The 24,927-nt window shown below is 42.9% G+C and overlaps 1 protein-coding gene across 1 annotated transcript in view; it reads right to left on the bottom strand.

Annotated features, from left to right (window-relative positions):
* The window catches only part of CSMD1 (CUB and Sushi multiple domains 1), a 2,397,241-nt gene that overhangs the window by 1,170,846 nt on the left and 1,201,468 nt on the right, over positions 1–24,927 (bottom strand). Inside the window, exon 6 of the mRNA XM_033936341.1 lies at positions 14,144–14,221. Coding sequence (XP_033792232.1) covers positions 14,144–14,221 — 78 coding nt within the window. The remainder of the gene's footprint in view (positions 1–14,143; positions 14,222–24,927) is intronic.

The raw sequence follows: 24,927 nt of genomic DNA, 5'->3' as shown, positions 1-24,927 counted from the left end.
TGCACGCTAATCCAGTGCGTGCGCTACAAACGCTAGTGCGCCTTCGTAAAAGGAGCCCTTAACTTGAACATCAAGGAGTGTTCAGGGGGTCAAACCTGATTACCTAGTTTAGAGCAGCTACTACTTTGCTTACTGTTAGTTGCTTAAACAGTGCCAGTCTGCTAAATTCCTTCCCCAACCTACTATCATACACAAAACACCCACAATTGGAACAATTACAATATTGCCATCAAGTGAAATTGGACAGTTATACTTCATCACTCAGCAGCAGTAAATTTTCAAACTCTTTGATCAAGCTCGGTAGCTCCATAAAGAGATAGTTAAATGGCTTTAAAAATGTATGCTAATCTCTACAAACATTGAAAAATGCCAATTTGTATTGTATGAGCATATGGAAGTTCATTATATAAAACTTTTTTGCTGACTCGTGTGTATGGAAAAGGCTTCATAAAATTAGATCCTGCCTATAAATATGCATACTGCAAGGCAGTGTGTATTCAAAAAGTAGGCACTCTCAGGTGAAGCGTAAGCATATAAAATATGCATGAATATACCTAGTGTATGTGCTAATAATATTTGTGCCTTCTCTCTAGCAGGTGTAAAAAAAAACCAAAACCCTCCACTTTTAAGGTGGAAGGAATAGCATTGGCCGAGCAGCCCAGAGCAAATAGGTGGGAGTTTAAGAGTTACTGGGTAGATGAAAGGAAGACACGGTGAATGTACAGAAGGAGTTAACATATAAGAATGTAGTAAATGTATTGAATGGTGGGCAAAAATAGGAAGGAAAGGAATTAGTGGATGAAAAATGTGGGGGAAAGGAGGATTCGGTAAAGTTATGTTGAGGGTGGTATTTGGAGCTGAGGGAAAGTTAGGATTGTAGTCGGGTGGGTAAAATGTTTTTTTTTGTGTGGGAAAGGGATAGTTGAGGAATGAGGTGGCTGAGATTTTTTTGTCCAGCCCATGTAGATTGGACTATTGTATGAAGGAGGGAGTATGGGTTGCAGCTTGGTGGCAGAAAAATGTATGTTTTGATGGCGAAGATGTATGGATAATTGTCAAAGATAGCTCCAATAAAAGCCTAGCAAGTTTAGTCTTGTGTGTGGCACTGTTACAAGATAGGGGGCATGACTCTGTAGCACCATGGGTCGTAGAGGGGAGTAAGTGGTGCATCATCGTCTAGCTGTAGGGGGTTAGAAGTTTGTTATAATCATTTGTGTGTTAAAGAGTTAATAGTAAGTTGAAGTTAAAAAATAAATATGCAACCAATGTCTTGCCAATTGTAGTATCAAGTAAGTAGTATTAATTCTGGGAGTGTAATTGAGTTAATTTGGCAAATGTGCGGCAGCAACCAAAAAGGCAAACAAGATGCTAGGAATTATTAAAAAAAGGGATGGTTAACAAAACTAAGAATGTTATAATGCTTCTATATCACTCCATGGTGTGATCTAGAGTGCTGAGTTCAATTCTGGTCTCCTTATCTCAAAAAAGATATAAAGGCACTAGAAAAGGATCAAAAAAGAGCAACCAAGATGATAAAAGGGATGGAACTCCTCTCGTATGAGGAAAGACTAAAATGGTTAGGGCTCTTCAGCTTGAAAAAGAGATGGCTGAGGGAGATATGATTGAAGTCTGCAAAATCCTGAGCGGAGTAGAATGGGTACAAGTAGATCAATTTTTTACTGCGGGGCGGCCTAAGGAATCTGACCAATTAGAATCCTAGGCCACTCCCAGCACATCCCAGAATGCCCTGGGAGAGATGCCTAAGATTCTGGTTGTCCTAGGAGCCTAAGGCCCCTTCTATTGGAGGGGCCTTAATTACCTGGGTCAATCAGGACCTTAGGTCACTCCTCGGTGCATCCCATGATGCATTGGAAATGGGCAGTCCTGCCAGTTAGTGAAGGCAAGCCTGTCGGCTGGACAGAGGAGGTATCCAGCCGGCTGGCCAACTTAATATCAAATATTTTGGGGTCCAGGTGGGGTGGGAGGTCTGGGGGTCTGCCCTTTGGGGGGTGGGTCAGGGGTATGCCTTTCAGGGGGGGTTCCAACAGGAGGGACTAGGCATCCCTCCTGCTGATAATCTTTGTGGGGGGTTGGGGGATTCTGGCTGGATGGACTAGGCATCCCTCCTGCTGGGGGATGTCTTTAGGGGGTGGCGGCAGGAGGAATTGGGCACTCTTACTGCCGCTGACATTCACAGGAGGGGGAATATCTTTCGGGGTCCCATCAGGAGGGACTGAGCATCCCTCCTGCCGGGGGATGTCATTGGGGATGGCGGCAGGAGGAACTGGGCACTCCTCCTGCCACAAAGATTTACAGTGGGGAGATGTCTTTGGGGGTCCCGGCAGGAGGGAGTGGGCATCCCTCCTGCTTGTCAGCTTCACGATGTGGGGTATGGGTTCCCTGCCGCAGCTGCTAAATTGATCACGGCAGGAATATTCCTTTGCCATGGTCAATTCAGTGGCCGCGTCTACTTGAAATGTAGGCGAGTAGAACATCGAGTAGAACTGTAGAACTGCTATATCGGGAGAATCCAGATTACACTAGTCCAGACCTCTGTCCTGTACAGTCACCAGACTTAAGCCTAGTTGACTACTGGATCTGGGGGCTGATACAGGAACGTGTCTACCAGATAGCGATATCTGATGCTGAAGACCTTAAACTGTGCCTCATCTCTATTTGGGCTGAGCTGAAGCAGAGCATCGTTGACAAGTCCATAGGTCAGAGGCAGCCAAGCGTGAGGGTGTGCCATCATGCAAAGAAAGTGCACTTCAAACATCTGCTTAATTGAAACATTACTTTTTATTTATTTAGATTTATATCCTGTCCTCCCCAAAGAGCACAGAATGGGATACAGTTTACATTCACAGTGTTATAATTTAGAAGACATCGGAGTAAGCTGGTGGAATATAACATTAGTTGAGTCTAGTCACCCCTGAGGAATAATTAGAGATTGGGGGAGGGGTAAGAAACGGGTTACTTTAGGTGCTGAGAGTCAGGGAAGTAAGGATTGCAGGTGGTTGGGAAGGAGAAGATAAAGGTTTAAGGGAGATATAAATGCACATGTAATTGGATGAGATTAATGGGGAGATTGGGGAGGTGTGGTTTTGTGATTGGGCATGTGTTATGTAGGGACAATGTGAGGAAAACAGTGAAGGACTATGTGAAAAATTATTTCACCCACCCTCTCATGGGTTGCGTTTTTGTTGTGATAGACTTTCTGGGTTGGTGAAGGATTGGGCATTTTTGAGCATTGGGGAAGCGGGGGGAGTCACATCTGAAAGGAGGGTGGAAAATGTGGTATTGGCCCAATGGTGGTTGGGACATCAGCACTTAATAAATAATCAAATGTAACACTCACAGATGATACCACTGCGAGGGGAGGCATGGTCTGGCATTACTGTGGGTCACGTTTAGATGATGTTACAGGAGCTAGTTTCATTACGGAATAGCTCCCTGGGGGTGTGAAATCCACTTTGGGTGTTTATTGTTGTTTTGATATATAAGAACATAAGAACTGACGCTGCCCAGCGGTCCGCTCACGCGGCGGCCCTCTGGTCAAAGACCAGCACCCTGAGACTAGCCCTACCTGAGTACGTTCCAGTTCAGCAGGAACTTATCTAACTTTGTCTTGAATCCCTGGAGGGTGTTTTCCCTTAGGACAGACTACAGAAGAGCGTTCCAGTTTTCTACCACTCTCTGGGTGAAGAAGAACTTCCTTATGTTTGTACGGAATCTATCCCCTTTCAACTTTAGAGAGTGCCCTCTAGTTCTCCCTACCTGTCCTTTACTAAGTCTATTACCTTTAGTACCTTGAATGTTTTGATCATGTCCCCTCTCAATCTCCTCTGTTCGAGGGAAAAAAGGCCCAGTTTCTCTAATCTTTCACTATACGGCAACTCTTCCAGCCCTTTAACCATCTTAGTTGCCCTTCTCTGGACCCTTTTGAATAGTACCATGTCCTTCTTCATGTACGGCGACCAGTGCTGGATGCAGTGCTCCAGATGAGGGCACACCATGACCCGACACAGTGGCATGATATCCTTCTCTGATCTGTTTGTGATCCCCTTCTTAATCATTCCTAGCATTCTGTTTGCCCTTTTTGCCGCCACCGCATGGATGGCTTCATCAACTTGTCGATCAGTACTCCCAAGTCTCTTTCCTGGGAAGTCTCTTCAAGTACCGCCCCGGACATCCTGTATTCGTGCATGAGATTTTTGTTACCAACATGCATCACTTTACACTTATCCACGTTGAACCTCATCTGCCATGTCGATGCCCATTCCTCGAGCCTGCTTATGTCACGTTGCAGATCTTCGCAATCTCCCTGTGTCTTCACTACTCTGAACAACTTTGTATTGTCCACAAATTTAATCACCTCACCCGTCATACCTATGTCCATATCATTTATAAAGATGTTGAAAAGCATGGGTCCAAGCACTGACTCCTGTGCCACCCCACTGGTGACACTCTTCCAGTCCCAGTATTGTCCATTTACCCCCACTCTCTGTTGTGATTTTGAGATATTATACAGTTTAAAAAATTAAGAGCTAGTTTCATTACCAAATAGCTTCCTGGGGGTGTTTGTGGTTACATTACATTACATAAATTTTTATATACCACAGCTACGTTGTGGTTCAGTGTGGTTAAGAGCTAAGAGATACTAACCATATGTAGTATGATCATAATCAATTAATCAAAATATTTACTAAACAAGTGGGGTTTCAATGATCTTCTAAAGACTGGGTAAAAGGTTGAGATTGATATATAAGTACTAACTTGTTTGTCCCATATAGCTGCCAAATATACCAAAGTTTTACTAAGAAATTGTCTGTAAACACTTTACAGATGGAAAATCAAAAAGTCATATCATACACAAGTGTTTTCTAATAGCAAAATTAAAGCAATCTAAAAGATAGCTGGGTAAAAGTCCATTCAAGGCCTTAAAACACACTCCCAAATTTAAAAACTACTCCAGCTTCTATTGTCAGCCAATACAGTCTATAATAATACTGTACTGTATTGTGATTTTGAGATGAAGTTAATATAATTAATAAAGCTGCGACCAAAATTGGTTCTTCCACTAATATGCGTTACGTGATTATTCAGTTGTGTGATTAGTTGTGGATGAGTCATGCTGTTGGTGATTGGTGACAGAGTGTGAATGCTAATGTTAAGGGCATACATATACCCCCTCTTTTACGAAACTGCGATAGTAGTTTCTAGCGCAGGGAGCCGCGCTGAATGGCCCGCACTGCTTTCGATGCTCATAGGAACTCAATGAGCATCAGGAGCAGCGCGGGCCATTCAGTGCGGCTCCCTGCGCTAGAAATTGCTATCGCAGTTTCGTAAAAGGAAGTCATAGTGTGTTGTAATATATCTTCACCTGGGATTACTTATAAGTCCTTTTACTAAGGTGCGGTAGTCGATTTAGTGCACGCTAACTGATTTAACATGCGCTAAACGCTAACTCGTCCGTAGACTATAATGGGCACGTTAGCATTTAGCACACACCAAATCAGTTAGCGCGCCTTTGTAAAAGAAGGGGTTACTGATGCTGGTGAAGGATTGAAGAATGACTAGGCAAACAGGTAGGTTTTTACAACTTTTCTAAAGTTTGACTTTACATTTTCTGCAAGATACGCCTTAAAACTTTTTTGAACTGTGTTTTTATTCAGCTCACAGTTCATTTTGCATGTATGGAATTTCAACCTACTTTTGACAACTTAAGATGGTGTGCTATTGAGAAAATACCAGAGAACTATAATGGAGATAAATCTGCTCGCTTGCAGCTTCGGGAGCAGTTTTGGATATTTCATCTCCAGACTGTTCCACCTCATGGCTTAAATGATTTTTATTAAATGGAGTTGCACTATTTGAACTGCTTTTCTATATTGTGAATATTTCCTTTCATTCGTGTTTTATATTTTCCATGTTGTTTTCCCTCATCATCGGCTCTTTAAATTAATTATGTCATTACGTTTCTAACGTCCTGCAGTTTAAATTGGGTGGTGTTTCCCTCGCGGGCAGCGCCATTTTCATTCTCACTTTTTTATGTTTTCAGATCGCTGGATTGGTGTTTCCTGAATCTGTACAAGCAGTACCACAATTCCCGAGGAAGGGGAGTGTTTCCCCCCAAATGGACTCCATCGAATGCAGAAAAGCACGCAGAATATTCGACATAGTTTCAACTGCCATACTATGCAGATAAGTACTGTGTTAGATTTTTTTTGATCGTTTCCAGCTGATTCTTTTTGATTATACAGGAAATATATTCTAAGGCTTGAACACTGAACGCTAAACTGTGTTGAATAGCAGCGGCCAATATTAATTTTGTGTTTTTTCTTTTTCATACACATTATCGTCACTTTACAAGTCACAGTATGAATTGCACTATGGGTGTTAGTCCAGGGATGTTTCACAAGTGAACCCTGTTTGGGTATACCAAGTGACAACTTTGCCTTATGGTTATTTGGCGTAAAGTTGTGTAAACTGAGGACTCTCCCTTCACACGATAATTATTATTATGATTATATTTTTTATGGTTTTGACATTGTAAGTCTCAAATTTGGCCGCTTGCTTTATGCACATCATTAAGGAAGGATTTTTTTCCTGATATTCTCAGATATTTTTGAACAGGAAACCCTGGCATTTTTCCTGTTTGAAAATGACTAAGAGATGGTCTTATTTTTTTGAATGTTATGAGTGAAACATCCCAATTCTGACTTGGATATCCTTTTGAAAAGGCCCCTCCATGTGTCTTTATAAAATAAGGCTAAAAATAGTTCCCTTCCTTCCCAATTAACCTAGGCAGCGGCGTAGTAAGGGTGAACGACGCCTGGGGTGGTGGCACCCCTCTCCCGCCCTCTTCCCTGCTTCTCCCTGCCGCGTGCATGCCCTCTACCCTTTCCCTGTACTATTTTAACTTCTCCGGCATGATGTCGGCTCACCCTTTGACATCACTTACATTACATTACATTAGTGACATCACTTCCTAGGTGCAGGTCCTGGAAGTGATGTCAGAGAGAGCGTCAATGCCGACACGGACAGCCACCACACACTGGGGAAGGAAGAAAGGTAAGGGGAAAGGAAAGGGGCGTGCGTGCATGGCAAGGAAAGGAATGGGGGGGCGGAGAAGAGGAAGGGTGCCGCATCCTTAGGAAGACTGTGCCCGGGGCGGACTGCCCCCTCCCCCCATTCTATGCCACTGAACCTAGGCATCCATTCATTAAATTATCCTCATGTTATTCTAAAGGTTTTATACTGTAATAACTTTGCTTACTCTTTCCCCCTCTTTTACTAAGGTGAGCTATGCTTTTGTAGCGCGTGATAAATAGTGCGCGATAAACACACACTAAACACTAATGCATGCATGTTATCCTATGGACGCATTAGCGGTTTGCACACGCGTTGATTTAGCATGTGCTAAACACACGCTAAAACGCTTAGCACACCTTTGTAAAAGAGGGCCTTTGTCTTATGATTTCACAAAATGCAGCATCTTTTCAGCTGACAATATGGCACACTCACTTGGTTACTCAGGAATCTTCAGTAGTTGTGCCTGAGAAGAGCTTAATAGTAATTTTTGATTCCGAACTGGATTACATTTCAATCCAACTACCTGAAGTTCAACCAGAATTCATCTTCTTATTTAAATTTTAATTGATCCATTTTTTTTCCCAGTTACCATTTTAGAAATTGTATATGCAAATGATGTGTTGTAGAATTAATGAAGCACCTTGTTTTGCTTCGACTTGCAGGCTGTGCTTTCCTTCACAAACGTATGGAGACTGCGGCTCTCATCACAGCTAGGTTTTCCGTAGCACATTTTACTAAATATTTTTCCTCCTGCTGCGAAACAGACCTCCCTAGAAACTGCAACGTAATTTATTAGTCTGATTTATGAAGCAATTTATGCTGTTCAGTACAGCCGCGTTTTAAGGATGATTATAAATTTTTAAGAATGCATGTTTTGCTGAGAAAAGTGGGAGTTTTTCACGGTTGGAAAATTCCATATTATTTTATTTTCACAATGAAGCTGAATGCTATAGATCAGTCTAATTAGCTTTCTTGTTTTATGAAAAAAAAAGGTTTTCAAACAACTGTCTCAGGTTAATGCTTACGATTTCTCTACTGCCAAAATAGTAGCTTTTCCTCAGAAATTTAATATGGCAGCTTTTTAGTTGGTGCAACATTTTCATATCAGGTTACATCAGAGGCTCCCAACCAATGTGGCGCAGCCCCAGTGTAGGTGTGCCAGGAGATTTCTGCAACGGAGTTGACAACAGAGAAAGAGAGAGCGATGTGTAGAGGCAGGTCAGAGTGTTCACCGCTGTCCAACATGTTGTGATTTCTCTTCTCCTCACTCAAGTTTTTTGGGTCAATGTTTATCCAGTGGCAATCATTGTTTTTTTTTTTCAAATGACGAATGTCACAGGCTAAATTAGTCTGGATATTCAGTGTCTAGCCTTATCCAGGCACTGACACTAAAAACCTGGTCATTTTTGGCATCCATAAGTTATGCAGGCAAAATTAGGACTGTGTCCTACATTCCCATTAGCATGTGAGAACAGAATATTATAGGTGCCTGCATAACCCCTGGCTCCATTCAACTCTGCTCCCAGACTGCACTGGCACTAACCAGAGAGTGCCTTGGTGGTCATGGCCGATATTCAATGGTACTGTCTCGTTAAGGTATGTGTGGTTTAAGCAGGCAGGACACTGGAGGAATAGCCAAATGGTTAGTGTAGTGGGGAACCAAGTTTAATTCCCTCTGCAGGTCCTTGAGACATTGGGCAGGTCACTAAACCCTCCATTGCTGCAAAAACTTAGAATGTGAGCCCACTAGAGACCAGAGAATATACCTGCATATAACATGTACATCTAGTAGAGCTACAGAAATGATAAGTGGTAGTAAAGGGTAGAATATTGCCCCTTTTGGTTCTGTTCTCCTCTCTACAGTCTTTACACCTCAGCACTATTACATCCTACTGGCAGGAGGACTCGTCAGGCAGTGCTTCCTATGTGCTACTGTTTGAACTTACTTTACCTAGCAGACAGAACCATAGAGGACCAGTGAGTCTCTCACACAACTACAGAGTCATGCACAATTCTGACTGTAGAAGGAAGATGGCAAAGGAGGAATTTTTCACCTGCCCTAGTGGCTGAATGGAGTCACTAGAGAAGGGAGAAAGAAAAGATAAGATATGAGAGTCATTTCATAAATAATGCACACTATATATTTTTTAAAATTTACGTTTTATATTATTTTCAAGTATTTCTTTACAATCCTTCAATATAGTCTCCCTGCTTTGCAATGACTGAGTCCCCAACATTCAGGAAGCTTCGTTATTCCATCCAAGACACCATTTTTGTTCAGTTGCCAAATAGCTCAGATACCGTTGGAAGAAAGCTCTTCCAGAGATGCAAAACAATGTCCACAGATAGGTTGTTTCAACTTTGGAAACAGGTCAAAGTCTGGTGGACTCATGTCTGGACTGTAAAGAGAATGAAGTAACACCTCCCAGCCATATTTGCATAGTTTTTCAATGACAACATTCCCTATGTGTGGATGAGTTTTGTCGTGAAGAATGAGTGGCCCAGCCAAGAGCAACTGAGATCGGTTTATGTGCATTTAATGCAAAAAATCACGATAATACACTGCTGTGCCACTTCTTCCACATGGAACTTTGTCTGTGATGATGATGCCTTCATGATCATATGCAAAAATTGTCATTTGTCTTTTGATTGAGCTCATTAAAATTTTTTTGGTCATGGGGAAGATGGAGCTCTCCACTTGTCATTGAAAAACTACATGAATACAGCTTGTTACCTCATGCTCCCTACAGTCTAGGCATGAGTCCACCAGACTTCGACCTTTGAAACAACCTATGCTTGGACATCATTTTTCATCTCTGGAAGATCTTTCTTCTGCCGGTACCGAAGCCATTCGGCAACTGAACAAAAACGATGTCTTGGAGAGAATAATGAAGCTTCCTGGACATTGGGACTCAGTCATTGTAAAGCAGAAAGACTATATTAAAGGACTGTACAGAAATACTTGAAAAAAAAACAAAAACTTGTAAATAAAAAAAATAAATAGTGTGCATTTATATGAAATGACCCTCGTAAATTGTGTGGCTTGAGCTGGAGCAGGAGCTAATTATGCTAACGAGTAAGAAATGAGGAAGATAGTTTTGTGAAGGCAGTGGATAGGAGTGATGTCATTGTGCCAGTGAGACAAGATTATGGGAAGGGGAATATGATTCTGTCAGAGAAATAAGAGGAAGGTGTACCAGTGCCACATCTTCCATGATAAATATGGGAACCACTGTACGTTAGATAGATTGTGAGCCCACCGGGACAGATAGGGAAAATGCTTGAGTACCTGATTGTAAAACTGCTTAGAAAATCTTGATAGGCGGTATATAAAAATCCTAGAAAAAAAATTATGTTACAAATCCCAATCTAAAAGTTCTTTATACATAAAACAAACAAAACATATCACATTAAACAAAGGGCTCCTTTTATCAAACTGCAGTAGAACTCTTTACAGTGGACCAGTGAGGTAAATGCTCTGATGCTCCTAAGAATTGAATGAGCATAGGAGCATTCACCTTGCTGGCCTGCAGTTAAAAGCTCTACTGTGGTTTGATGAAAGGGGCCCAAAGATTGCTCAATAGTCCACAGTGATGGGAAATAACTCCCTCCTTTACAAAGCCGCATTAGTGTTTTTAGCGCCAGCCGCCACGATAACAGCTCTGACGCTCATAGCCTATTGGACAGTTAGGGATATTTCAAAGCACCTAATATTTGATACTTTATTGTTTGTGAACCACTGTGAACTTCAAAGAGGTATTGGCAGTATACAAATAAAAACTGTATTGTATTGATGCCATTTTTTGGATGTTTCTCTGTTTTGCAAATGAGCTCCATAGTAACTTTAGGAAATTTTTATTTCATCTGGTTTAGGGATACATACTATTTCCTTAAACTAGATTCTTTCATCAGAAATGTTTTCTAAATTAGGGGAACACGACATTTAATTTTAATTTTTTTTTTAACTTATGCAGGTTCTGGCCCGATATTCAGCTAGGACTCACAAAACTGTATTATTCATCCTCAGCTGAATTTTTGCAGCCTGCCCACCCACATTTACCCCCTCTTTATGAAACTGTGATAGCAGTTTCTAGCGCGGGGAGCCACGCTCCTGACGCTCATATGAACTGAATGAACGTTGGGAGCAGTGTGGGCCATTCAGTGTGGCTCCCCGCGCTAGAAACTGCTATCGCAGTTTCATAAGAGGACGCTTTAGTCTCTAGTATTCAGTGCTGGTGCACAGACATGGCATGCCACTGAATATTTTTGATACCGACAAGCCTTGATATGGGACCTAAAAGGACTTACCTACTTAGAAACTAGGGGGCTCATAATAAAAATTAAAAAAACATCTAAAAAGTGGCCTAAATGGCTACTTGGACGATCAAAAAGCCTGATCGTCCAAGTACTCATAATCAAAGCTGGTTTTAGACATATCTAAAACCAGCTTAGGTCTTTCCCCTGACACTAAACACACAGAGTGAAAAGAGGTGTTTTTAGAGGAGGAGAAAGGGCGGGAGGTGGGCAGGAGGTGGGCCAACCTAGACATAGGCGTACAGCAGGTATAACCAAAACTTTAGGCAGGTTGCCTTGTAGGTACTTATACGTTTTGACTTAGACCAAGTCAAAACAGGTATAAGCGCCGAAAAAGGGCCCGCTGAGCTGATGGCGGCTGGCGTGATGAGCTCAGCAGCCCGCCAACCTACCCACTCCCCACCGCAACCATCGCGGCAGGAGAGATGAGCCATCTTCCTGCAGCAATCCACCCCTCCCCCCTGCCCGACAACGATCAGGGCAGGAGGGAGTCCAAGCCCTCCTGGCTCAGCAACTCCCCTGACTCGATCGGGGCAAGAAGGCTTGGGCTCTCTCTTGCCCCAGCAACTCCCCGACTAAGATCAGAGCAAGAGGGAGCCCAAGCCCTCTTGCCCCGGTGACTTCCCGACTTGATCGGCGCAAGAGGGAGCCCAAGTCCTCTTGCCCCGGTGACTCCCCGACTTGATCGGGGCAAGAGGGAGCACAAGCCCTCCTGTTCCGGCGAACCCCCTACCCCCCACCCCCACTAAAATACGGGCAGGAGGGATCCCAGGCCCTCCTGACCTCAATACACCCCACTCCCACGAACGCCCCCACGAACCCCTGATCGCTCCCCCCACCAACCCGTGAAACACTCCCCCCGCCAACCCCTTGATCCCCCACCACCAATCACACTCCCCATACCTTAAAAATCGGCCTGACAGAAGGGTGCCAAGCCTGTCCGGCAGGCCAGCCATCCCAGAAATGGATTATTTTAGGGCCTGATTGGCACAGGTGGCACAAAACCCACCCACAGGTGGGGTTTGAGGTGCCTGGGCCAACCTCCTGCCCCGATCGAGTCGGGGTATCCTGCCAACCCCCTGCCCTGATCGAGTCGGGGAGTCGCCGGGGCAACAGGGCTTGGGCTCCCTCTTGCCCTGATCTTAGTCGGGGGTTCAGGGAGTCACTGGGGCAAGAGAGCTTGGGCTCCCTCTTGCCCCGATCATAATTGGAGGGGCCAGGAGGGTTTGGGCTCTCTCCTGGCCCGATCATTGTAGGGGGGTGGTTTCTGTAACCGGTGTTGTTTTTGACAGACACCGGTTTACAGAATCCAGCTTTTAGGCGAAGGACTGGCTCCTCCTTCACCTAAAAGCTCTTGTTTTGGGCGTTTGAGAGTTAGGCTTTTTTTAGGTTGATTATATGTTGTTAGTGTAGACATAGTGGTGGTCTGGGCATTTAAACAGCTGAACGTAGAGGCAGGCCATTATTTTTTTAAAAGAAACCTCCTTTTGGACTTCTACTTTCAATGTTTACGGCCTTAGGCCAAAAGGGGACTTAGACTTTTTTTTATTATGCCCCTCTAGTTGAACAAAAGGTGACAAAGATTTAAGGATAAATGGAATTCACTCTCAAGAACAGAGTGTTACCACTAGTGTGCTGCAGGGATCAGATATTATTCCAGTTTTTGTACATTTATGTACGTGATCATATGGATGGGCTGTATTAAGGCTTGTCTTTGCAGATTGCACCAAAATCTGCAAAAGGATAGATATTCTGGATAGTTTGAATAACTTGAGGAGGGATCTAGCACATGTTGAAGAATGATCAGGAATTTGGTATCTAAAATAAAATGCTAAAAAATGCACGATCATATATTTGGGCTTCAAAAACCTGAAGAAGTAGTACAGTATAGTGAGAAAGTACTATCGCACATGAAAGCAAAATGGGACTTGGGAGTGATCATATCCGATGATCCTAAGATTGCCAATCAGGTATAATAAGATTACTACAGGGTTAAGAGGAGCAGTGTCTAGCAAGAAAAAGGAGATGATGATGAGACCTTATTTAGCGTATGGTGTACAATTCAGGTGACCACTCTTTTAAAAGATATAATCATAATGCAGTAGGCCAACAGAGCTGTTACTAAAATGGTCAATGTCCTTAGTAATTAAAAAAAAAATAATTGGGAATACGCTTAGAGATCACAGTATATGCCCTTTGGAAAAAAGGTGGGAGTAAAGACATGTGTTAGAGTAGGAATGGGCAACTAATCTTCAAAGGCCCTATTGAGCATGTGCAAAAGTTTGCACATGCTCAGCATTCTTTGGCATATCTCCAGGCTATACTGCTAAAACAGCCACACATGCCATGTTCCCGAGGCATACCCAGCATTCTACAGTTTCCTCAGTTATAAATTGCACAGAATTGAAAGATACAACTTAAACGGTTGAACTTGAGAATCTTCAGCATAACAATGCATATCACTACTGCTGTTCTACCAGATCAGACCTAAAAAAAAGGATTTTACTTTAAAAAAAACCCAATAATACAATTATACAATAAGGAAATATTTTTTCTAAGGGCCTCTTTCACAAAGCCACAGTAGCGATTTTCCTATGGCAAATGCACCAACGCCCATTCAATTCCTGTGAACTTCAATGCAATTATCACTACCACAGCTTTGTAAAAGTGACCCTACATTTGCTATAATGCAATGATATTTTTTAAACCCTTAATCCAAAAGAATAGAACTTACAGACTGAATTTTTATGGTTGCTGTCCTTGCTAGGCAACATCTTGACACCTCTTGACTTGAGTTCAATAGCCTTTTTCACTAAAAAAAAAAAATAACAAATTGAAAGATGTTTAGTATATTTTAAAAGTGCAACAATGACTTTTTCATTTTCCTACAATTAAATACTTTATAGATAGATACATAAGGGGGTCTTTTAATAAAGATAAACTCAGGTCATTTACAGCAGGGTCATAAGATAACATGAGCTAATCTTTAGTAAAAGACCCCCTAAATGTGGTTACTTATTTGCTTTCACTTATGTCAACCAGAGAACTTCCAAAGTAACTTACAGCATAGCAATAAACAATACATTTAATAAAATCTCACAAGTAAAATACTGCATTATATAAAATTTCACATTTGAATTATTGAGTACAACATTTTAAAATATAAATTATCAACAAAAATATTAGGAAAACAAACAACAAAAGTAAAAATTACAGCATTTAGGGTAGTAGGTGGGAAGTTATCAGCATGGACTATCAATAAGATAAGTTATTTTAAAATCAGTCTCAAATATTAGTAGCTATGGAGCTCATTTTCAAAATGGAAAAATGTCCAAAAATGGCAGAAAATGATAGATGAACTTGTCCAAATTGCTTTCTTCTACAGAGCTGTGGTAGAGGTTTCTACCATGGGCCAGTAAGATAAATACTCCAGCACACATATCCCCTCTTCTACGAAACCGCGCTAGTGATTTTTAGTGCAGGGAGCTGCGCTGGATGGCCCGTGCTGTTCCCAATGCTCATAGAGTTCCTATGCGCATTGGGAGCAGCGCGGGCCTTTCAGCGTGGCTCTCTGCACTAAAAACTGCTAGCACGGTTTCGTAGAAGAGGGGGATAGAATTCTTATGAGCATTTACCCCACCAACCCACGGTAGAAACCTCTACTGCAGCTTTGCAAAAGGAGCCTTATATTTGAAACTCATTTTAAAGATGTTTTTCTCTGTAGTTTGTCTACATCTTAAGAGGGCATTTTGGGGTATGTAAAACAAGTCTGTTTTAATAATGGCTTATGGACTTCTCTTTTAAGAAATTATATAAACCTTTTTTAAAATCTGTTAAGCTAACTGCTTCATCACATTCTCTGGCAACAAATTCCAGAGTTCAATTATACATTGAATGAATACATATTTTCTACAATTTCTTTTAAGATTTACTACTTAGTAGCTTCATTGTATGCCCCTTAGTCTTAGGGGTCCTTTTATCAAGCTGCAGTAAAGGTTTAATGCGTGTAATACCGCATGTTAAACCACCTGCCGCACTAGCCGCTAAGGCCTGCATTGAGCAGGTGTTAGTTTTTTAGCCGGCTGCGGGGGTTAGCCCGTGATGAAATGTTTGATGCGCTAACCTCGCTAGCATGGCTTGATAAAAGGACCCCTTAGTATTTTTTGAAAGAGTAGACGAGTGATTCAATGTCTAACTGTTCCATTCCACTCAATATTTCATAGACTTCTATCATATCTCCCCTTGAGTTGTCTCTTCTCCATGCTACCCACTTTAGCTTTTCCTCATAGGGAAGTCATCCATCCCCTTTATCATTTTTTGTCACCCTTCTCTGTACCGTTTCCAATTCCCATCACACACTGTTGTAAAATAATTTGTAAAGATGCATTTCCTCTCCAGACAACAAGCCATATTGTCATTTTTACACAATCCTATCACACAATCCTCACTCTATGATACTCTAATAATGTTTTAAGGTTAGTGCAAATTCTCTTTGTCCACGCAAGTTAAACTGCTGAGTATAAGTACTTCTTTAATTCTTCATGGTCATCAAAAGTTTTAGTAGAGTTATACAAGGTAATCTGATGCTGAGCTGGGTACAATAATCCAAAATGGACACTTAAATTCTTTATCCAGACTTATGTGCTAAAAATGTTTTCTTCTTCTGAGCTGTTACCATACCCATATCCAAAGAATATCATTACTTTCTGTCCTCATAGTGCACGGGAAGTTTAAGGTTTTCTCTCTGCAGCACTTCAATTATTTGGGCATAATGCAGCACCAAAATATAAATGGCCATGGGTAGTGGGGTAACTGCTGATCCATGTACATATTCAATTTCAAATGGACTCATGGGGCCTCATTCTATATAGGATGCCCAGTCTTAACAGCCACCTAAGTGGATTTTGAGAATCACACAAGGGTGTCCTATACAGAATCATGTCTGTCCTATCGGACAGATGCCTAACTCCACCTAAGCACCCAATTTTCTAAATGGCTTCCATGTCACAGTGTGGTCCACTGTAGCACAAGATAGGATTCCTTAACACTCACAGTGACTGCTACAAGATAGCACCTTGACGTGTGGCCCGGACCGGAGCCGCCCTGCAGGATCGGATTCACACTCTTCCCAATACAATGGCCAGAAAGAGAAAAATCAAAACAAAATCACTACCATTACTGTGCAAACAAATAATCTTATTTTTATTCGGTTTGTCTCCAGGTAGATAGTCTTTTCAATAAAGCTGCTAAGCTGGTCAGAATAGCTTTGTCCAGCAGGACTAAAACAAAAATAATAAACTTAAACAAGTCAGCAAAAAAAACACAGTAGCAAAGCAACAAGTCCTTGACTTATATTCAGTGATAAGGACACCTCAGCTGTGTCTCTGGTTTGCCACCCCACTGGGTCAAAACCCTGACTGCTGCCAATGCAGACAGTATCAAAATTCAGAAAAAAAAACCAAAACAGTTCCAGGTACTTTTCTTCTCAGCACAAAAGTTGTACAGTTCCTACAAGCCTCTGGCAAGTTTCCTACACTGCCAGGAAACCGGGGAGTGATAGGTTTTGCATACAAAAGTCTTTCACTTGACTCTCACTATGCCCGCCCAAGATATCAGCAAAACCTCTCCCTCAAAGAAATCACTCCTCAGCTTGCATACAGAAAAAAACAGAAAAAAATGTTTCACCAACAGTTCAACATTCCCCAATCACACTCACTGTTTGTGGACAGCAACAAAGTTCACCTGCATGTCCTCAATAACTTCAGGAGCACATTCTGCCAATGCTTCTCCCAATTCCATGGGCAGCTCACCGGAAAACATAGGCTTTTCAGCAGACCCCTCCTCCAGCACCTCCATAGGAACTGGATCGTTGCCCCTGCTTGGCTGCGAGGGCACCCTAGGGAGGAAAGGATTAAATCTCCTCCCTATCCTGCTTCCCTCTCTGCTCTCAGACCTGGGCTTAAGTAGCTTAGGGCGACACCCTGCTTCGTCAGCCCTGGCTGAGTTCCAAGGACCCCTTGGGCTCCCCCGGTGGTTAAGGTCGTTATTACATTTAACCACTGTCTGTCCCTTCCCAATTCCACTCCGGGTTTCCTTTATTGCTTCAATTTTTCTTGTTCTAACTGGGACCTGGGTAGGGAGCCTACCTGACTGGTCACAACAGGCACCATTTAGAGAATTGCATTGCTGCTGAGCTGATCATGGCAAGGGATTCTACCTGCTGTGATCAGCTGAGCAGCAAGGAACCTCCAAACCCACCCCACAAATTGGCTTGCAAGAAGGATGCCCACTCCCTCCCGCCAGAGACCATGACCCCCTCCCTCCCGACTGTCCACGGCAAGAGGAGTGCCCAATTCCTCCTGCCACTACCCCACCTCCCTCCGAGCAAGGGACATGATGCCTCTTGAAAGCTCAAGGTTTGAAAAATAATAACAAAATGTAAAATTGCACCAATGTAACGTTATTAGTAAATTTATTGGTTTTTAGCTTCAATCATGGCACACCAAAAGAATACAGCATAAATGCATTAGCCATTACATTAGTGGGAGATCGTTATAGTTGCCAAAATGCTGGCCTTCTGATAACGAGCTCACCTCAGGATCTCATGACCCTCTATTATATACTTTTGGCTCAGTGACATCATCAGTTTGACAACCAATAAAAATCAACAAAAGAGGTGTTTCAAATTAGACAAAGACAAAAGTTTCAGAAAAGTACATTTGTTTGCTTATAGTCGTTTCTGAATATAAATCATAATTTTCACAAAAGTATATTAAGAGAAATGATTTGTTAAAAAGATGCTGAAAAGTTCTCAGCCCTATGAACCATGCTGAAAATTAGTCAGCCTTAGAGGAAAAAAACTCTCCCTAAGCTGACAGGTTATGGATCTGCACACAGAAACCTTAGCCTGGAGGAGGAGGGACTGGTTCCCCCTCTCTATGCTAGAGACTATTAATTATGTCCAGATGTTGTGGACTTTGAATTTCTTTAGGTTGCAAATATATATATATTATGTTCTTCTACCAATTCTTTTGTTCAATACACAGCCATACACTCACTCCAGGGGCCCCCATTCATTCATAATTTTCATTCATACCTCGGCCATTCATACTTAATGCATTTTATATCTTAGTTTAGGACACGTTATCTTCCTAGCCAGTCTAAAACACATGTGGTATTAATTAACACCACGATGCTGAGAACAAAGACTTGGAAAACAAAATGGATTCCAAAGACTGAGAAGATATAAAAAAGACAGAGAACCAAAATAGATTCCATGTATCCTTTATGATTTCCTCCATGATCTAGCCTAACAGCAAAGTACATAAAATGAACACCATTCTTTCCCTTATATTAATCTGTAGTGTGTTTTTCTGGCTTTAGCTTCTTTTATATTCAGATTTTTATTCACCAGTTTGTCGTACGCTTCTATTGGGCGTGGCCTTAATTGACATATATGCTTGTATCTAACTAGAATCATACGACAAATAGGCACTTTTGTAGAAAAACTCCACAAAAATACTGCACTACCATGTTCTGATATCCGTCCCATAAACATCATCCCCTACTGGCCACGAGCCATTACTCCTCACCCCCACAAAGCATTCCTCCTGCCGCCCTCCCATAGCATTCCTCCTGCTACCCCCGTTCCATCCCCCCAACACACCTGGCATACCCCTAACAGGAAGACCACCCCTACTTTTAAAATGAAGGTCTGATTGGAGGGAAGTATAAACCATCCACCCAGCAGGCCCGCCTCTGCAAAATGGTGGGCCTTCCGCTTCCCGGTTCATTCTGGGATGCACTGGGAAGGAGCCTAAGACCGTGATTGGCTCAGATGCCTAGGGTCTCCTTCCCAGTGTATTCTGGGATGCACTGAGAGTGGCCTAAGACTCTGATTGGCCATATCCCTAAGGCCACTCCCATGGGCCAGATCCCTAAGGCCACTTCATTTGGCACAGGTTCCTAAAGCCCCTGCTATGGGAAGGGCCTTAGGCACCTGGGCCAGTCAGAGCCTTAGGCCCCTCCACAGTGCATCCCAGAATGCACCGGGAAGGGGCAGGCCCACCATTCTGAAGAGGCGGACCTGCCAGCCAGAGGGAATAGGCATCCCTTTGGTCAACCTTGCTGATAAAGGTATGGTGGGGGCTGAGTGGGCTTTGGGGGGTGGGGTCGGGGTCTCAGAACGTGGATTGTTTGGGGGGTCTTGTGTTTGAGGGTTTTCTGGCAGGATGGAGTGGGAATCCCTTCTGCCACCACCTCCAACAGTGTAGGGAGGTTCAGAGTTAGCAGCGGGAGGGAGCATCCCTCCTACTGGCCAGCTTGTGGTGGCCTACATTTCAGGTGCCTACTGCGGCCTTAGGGAGACACCTAGGGATGCTTAAGCTTGCCTAAGAACACTTCTGGGTGAAACCAAGCCCACGTCCAGCCTTGGACAAGTTTAGGAGTCCCTAGGTGCCTCTCTGCACCTGCGACAGATGCCTACAGTAGAGTTGGTCTTCCTCAGGTTTTTTTTAGGCATCCTGATTGACTGGTTAGACAGCAGTAGAACACCTACCGTTGCCTACAATTGGGACACCATTAATAGAATTTGCCCCTTGGTATTCAATTCTAGCTTCTCTAGAAACTTAACAGGATCAAATCCTTCAGTACACTCCCAGATACCTAAAACTCTTAAATTGTTTCTACTTAATTGATTACAGTAGACTGATCTTCTACCTTTTTCTGCAGGACATCAGTCACTTTCAGCTGCACAGCACTGAACCAGTAATGCTGAACTCTGCTCATCAGAGCCTGAATTTTATTCACCTGGAATTGGATCTCTCCCAAATCAACATAGTTATCCTTCAAAATATCCTTCAAGCTCAATATCTCCCTCATTATATGTGGAAGACTTGTCCCTTTGTCTTTCTGAAATGCCATACTGAATGTGAGGTGAGAACAGATTTTGACCTGTTACTAGATGGAACCTTGCCACAGGTTGAGATGTTTGAATACCTATGTGGCATGAATGTGTATGAGGCAAGTCTCAATTGAGGGGGCATAGAATGAAGATGAAAGAGAAAAGGAACCTCAGAAAATACTTTTTCACAGAAAGGGTGGTGGCTTCATGGAATGGCTTCCCGGTAGAGCTGGTGGAGACAAAAAAATATATCTAAATTCAAGAAAGCTTGGGACAAGTACTTGGGATCTCTATGAGAGAGAAGGAGATAGCCACACATTTTTGGCACCTTTTAGCTTTGGCTTGGGAGACCTGAAGATAGCATTTTGAGGTATAAGCCCTACTTAAATTATAAGTGCCATCAGCTTATAATCATGGTTTTTTTTGGTCTGTTTTTGATACAATTGCATACAGATCTCTGACACAGGCGAATATGCCGAAACATGACCTGTGTTGGGTCTTTCTCAACAAACGTTGAGCACCATCATCTGGAGGCCCTTTGTGCTGTTTGTTTTGCTAAACAGACTAGTTAAGCCTTTTTGGGCACCTTTTACTAAGCTGCGATAGTGTTTTTAGCGCGCGCTAAACCCGCGCTACGCGGCTAGAACTAACGCCAGCTCAATGTTGGCGTTAGCAGCTAGTGCACACGGCAATTCTGCGTGCGATAAGCCCACTATTGCAGTTTAGTAAAAGGAGCCCATAGTCTTTATCTGCCTTCATTTTACAGTGTTTATGGTTTGTTTGTTTTTTTCTATTATTTGATATACAAAGAAGACATTTCTAGTTAGGGGCACAATGTGTTTTTGTATGTTCACATTTCACACACACACAAAAAAAATAAAAAAAATATATATATATATAAACACATTTTTCTAAAGCTACAGGACTTGCCAGTAACCAAAGAGATAGACTAAAAAGGCAATCTGCCTTTTAAGCTGTCTTAGCCTAGAGGTGTCTTCGTTAGAGGAAACCATTGATTTCTCCTTTTAAAGAAAATTCTAGAGTGTTAATAAACTTGAACAATGCACTATCCTTCAGCTTTTCATTTCATTCCTTAGAGGATTTTTTTCTAAGCAATTTGTATTGACATATTTATCAGATATAAACTGGAATACAGCCCACCTTGTGTGTAGCTATGCAGTAATATGGAAAAAACAAAACAAAACCCAAATAGAAGGACAGCATATTTGTTTTATCAGTTTTACATTAAAATTTATAGCTTGAAGAAATGTTTACATTTTATTTGCATAACAAATTAATTTCTGACATACTACGGGGGAAATATTTAAGCTGTTTACTTTGTTGAAAGATCTTCAGGTACTTTTCGTACGCATACAGCATTTTTCCTTTCAAAGTTGCCTGTGAAGCTTTGCACCTACTTATTGTCCATTTAATGTTTTAATGAGAAGTAATGCATGCAGATTTCTAAATCCAATGTGTACTTACGATTTTTCCAATCTTGCTTAGAGTACTCCTTTAGAAATTTATCCGCCAAATGTGATTAAAAGTACATGAATAAGGAGTCCTATTACAAAGATTTTCTGTAAGTATCACAGTCAGAAAATGCCCCCCATAAATTTAGAAGTCAGTATGCATAAAAAGCATCTCCATTTATACAATCAGCATTAGGGGCTAACCCCAGGATTCTGTACACTGCGGCTAAAGTTGCACATACAGATCTGTGCTCATTGCAGATTTAAGCAAGCAACTTAGGGCTAGATTCACTAAGCAACCGATCATGTACCGATCGGTTTGCAATCCGTTTTCCCTCTGATCCGATTCACTAACCTGTGTAGCAATACCATCCCGATCCGTGTATGCAAATGAGAGGGATCGGCATGCAAAGCAGGAAGGACGAGATTCACAAAACTTTTTTCCCTACACACCGACTGGCTGGCCGATCAAGAACAAGCATAAGAACATAAGAATTGCCGCTGCTGGGTCATCATGCCCAGCATTCCGCTCACGGGGCGGCCCTTTGGTCAAAGACCAGCACCCTAATTGAGACTAGCCCTACCTGTGTACGTTCAGCAGAAACTTGTCTAACTTTGTTTTCCCCTATGACAGACTCCAGAAGAGCGTTCCAGTTTTCTTCCACTCTCTGGGTGAAGAAGAACTTCCTTTCGTTCATACGGAATCTATCCCCTTTCAATTTTAGAGAGTGCCCTCTCGATCTCCCAACCTTGGAGAGGGTGAACAACCTGTTCTTATCTACTAAGTCTATTCCCTTCAGTACCTTGAATATTTTGATCATGTCCCTCAATCTCCTATGTTCGAGGGAGAAGAGGCCCAGTTTCTCTAATCTTTCACTGTACAGTAACTCCTCCAGCTCCTTAACCATCTTAGTCGCTGTTTTCTGGACCCTATCGAGTAGTACCGTGTCCTTTTTCATGAACGGCGACCAGTGCTGGACGCAGTACTCCAGGTGAGGGCGCACCATGGCCCAGTAAAGCGGCATGATAACCTTCTCAGATCTGTTCATGATCCCCTTCTTTATCATTCCTAGCATTCTGTTCGCCCTTTTCACCACATTGCGCAGACAGCTTCATCGACTTGTTGATCATAACTCCCAAGTCTCTTTCCTGGGAGGTCTCTCCAAGTACTGCCCCAGACATCCTGTATTCGTGCTTGAGATTTTTGTTACCAACATGCATCACTTTACACTTATCCACGTTGAACCTCATCTGCCATGTTGATGCCCATTCCTCGAGCCTGATTATGTCACATTGCAGATCTTCGCAATACCCCTGCGTCTTCACTACTCTGAATAACTTTGCATCGTCCACAAATTTAATCACATCACTCATCATACCAATGTCCAGATCGTTTATAAGGACGTTGAAGAGTACGGGTCCAAGTACCGAGCCCTGTGGCACCCCTCTGGCGATGCTCTTCCAGTCCGTGTATTGTCCATTTACCCCCCACTCTCTGTTTCCTATGCTCGAGCCAGTTTTTAATCCACGCGAGTATTTCACCCTCAGTTCCATGACTTGCAATTTTCCAAAGTAGTCGTTCATGTGAAACCTTGTCAAACGCCTTCTGAAAATCCAGATATACAAAGTCGACTGGGTCACCTTGTCTATCTGTCTGTTTACTACCTCAAAGAAGTGCAGAAAGTTTGTCAAACATGATCTGCCTTTGCTGAAACCGTGCTGACTGTTCCTCATCAGCCCATGTCTGTCAAGGTGATCAATGATGCGGTCCTTTATCAGCGACTCTACCATCTTTCCCGGTACTGAGGTCAGACTCACCGGTCTGTAGTTTCCCGGATCTCCCCTCGAACCTTTCTTGAAGATCGGCGTAACATTCACCACCTTCTAGTCTTCCGGAATCTTTCCCGATTTGAGCGACAGATTGGCTATTAGTTGAAGCAATTCAGCTATGGTCCCTTTCAGTTCCTTGATGACCCTTGGATGGATGCCATCTGGTCACGGGGATTTATCGCTCTTAAGCCTATCAATCTGCCTATACACCTCCTCTAGACTGACAGTCAATCCTGTCAGCTTTCCGTCTTCATTTCCAGCATATAGCCTGATGGGTTCCGATATGCTGTGTAAATCTTTCTCGGTAAATACAGACACAAAAAATGTGTTCAGTTTGTCGGCAATTGCCTTGTCCTCTTTTAGCGCTCCCTTTATTCCATGGTCATCCAATGGTCCCACCACTTCCTTCGCTGGTCGTTTCCCCTTAATATATCGAAAGAACGGCTCCTCCCGCTATGTGGCTGTTGACTTGTCTGATGATGGAGTCCCCTACAATGATTGCCGTCCTCTCTGTCTTCTCTTGATTCTCCAGCCGCAGGTCCATGTCCCTGGTGTAAGTCCATCTCTCCAACCGCAGGTCCTTATCCTTCATTCTCGCTGCTCTGTCACCCATTTCTTCGTGGTGGTTGTCCATCGGCTGGTCCTCACTCTCTGTAGGTGTATTTTGCCAGTTCCACTGTTGCTGATGATTTTCCACGGCCTCCCTGTATGCCTCTTCTATGAACTTCTCCAGCTCTCGGACTTCTTCCTCGCTTGTGTAAAAAACAGTTTTGCCACGACTCTTCTCTCTGGCTCCCCTGCTTTCTCTACCTACCCCAACTCTCTCTAGCTCCCCCGACTCTCCTGTTCTTTAAAACTGCCCTAACTACTGACTCTCCTGCTCTCTGCCGCCCTTCCCCGCAGTGCGAGTCTGTGGTTCTAAAGTGGGGATGTGCTGCAGGGAAGGGCGGCAGAGCGCAGGAGAGTCATAAATTGCCCACCCCAAGCCCAGCTACTCAGCCCAGCAAGGAGGGGGCCTATCTGAAGGGCTGGGGTAGAGGAGAGTGAAAGGAGGGGCATTGTTGGGGGCAGGAGGAGGCTTGAGTGTTCAGGGAACCTTATTTAAAAAAAAAAAAAAAGTTATGCGGCTGTGACCTGTTATTTAGTGCCTGCACTCGCATTGTTAAGTGGCCTAATTTAGGACAGTTTTTGAGCTAACTTAAATTAGGTTACTTAACCTATGTGGGTGTGGGCACTGACAATTGTTGACACCTGCATAATCTGGAACCCTCTCCAGTGCCACCCCTGACCTTCCCACTTGTTATTTGGGTGGTC

Source organism: Geotrypetes seraphini, chromosome 3 (genome assembly GCF_902459505.1).
Source record: "Geotrypetes seraphini chromosome 3, aGeoSer1.1, whole genome shotgun sequence".
NCBI lineage: Eukaryota > Metazoa > Chordata > Amphibia > Gymnophiona > Dermophiidae > Geotrypetes > Geotrypetes seraphini.
This window is presented reverse-complemented; position numbering and strand designations above follow the sequence as displayed.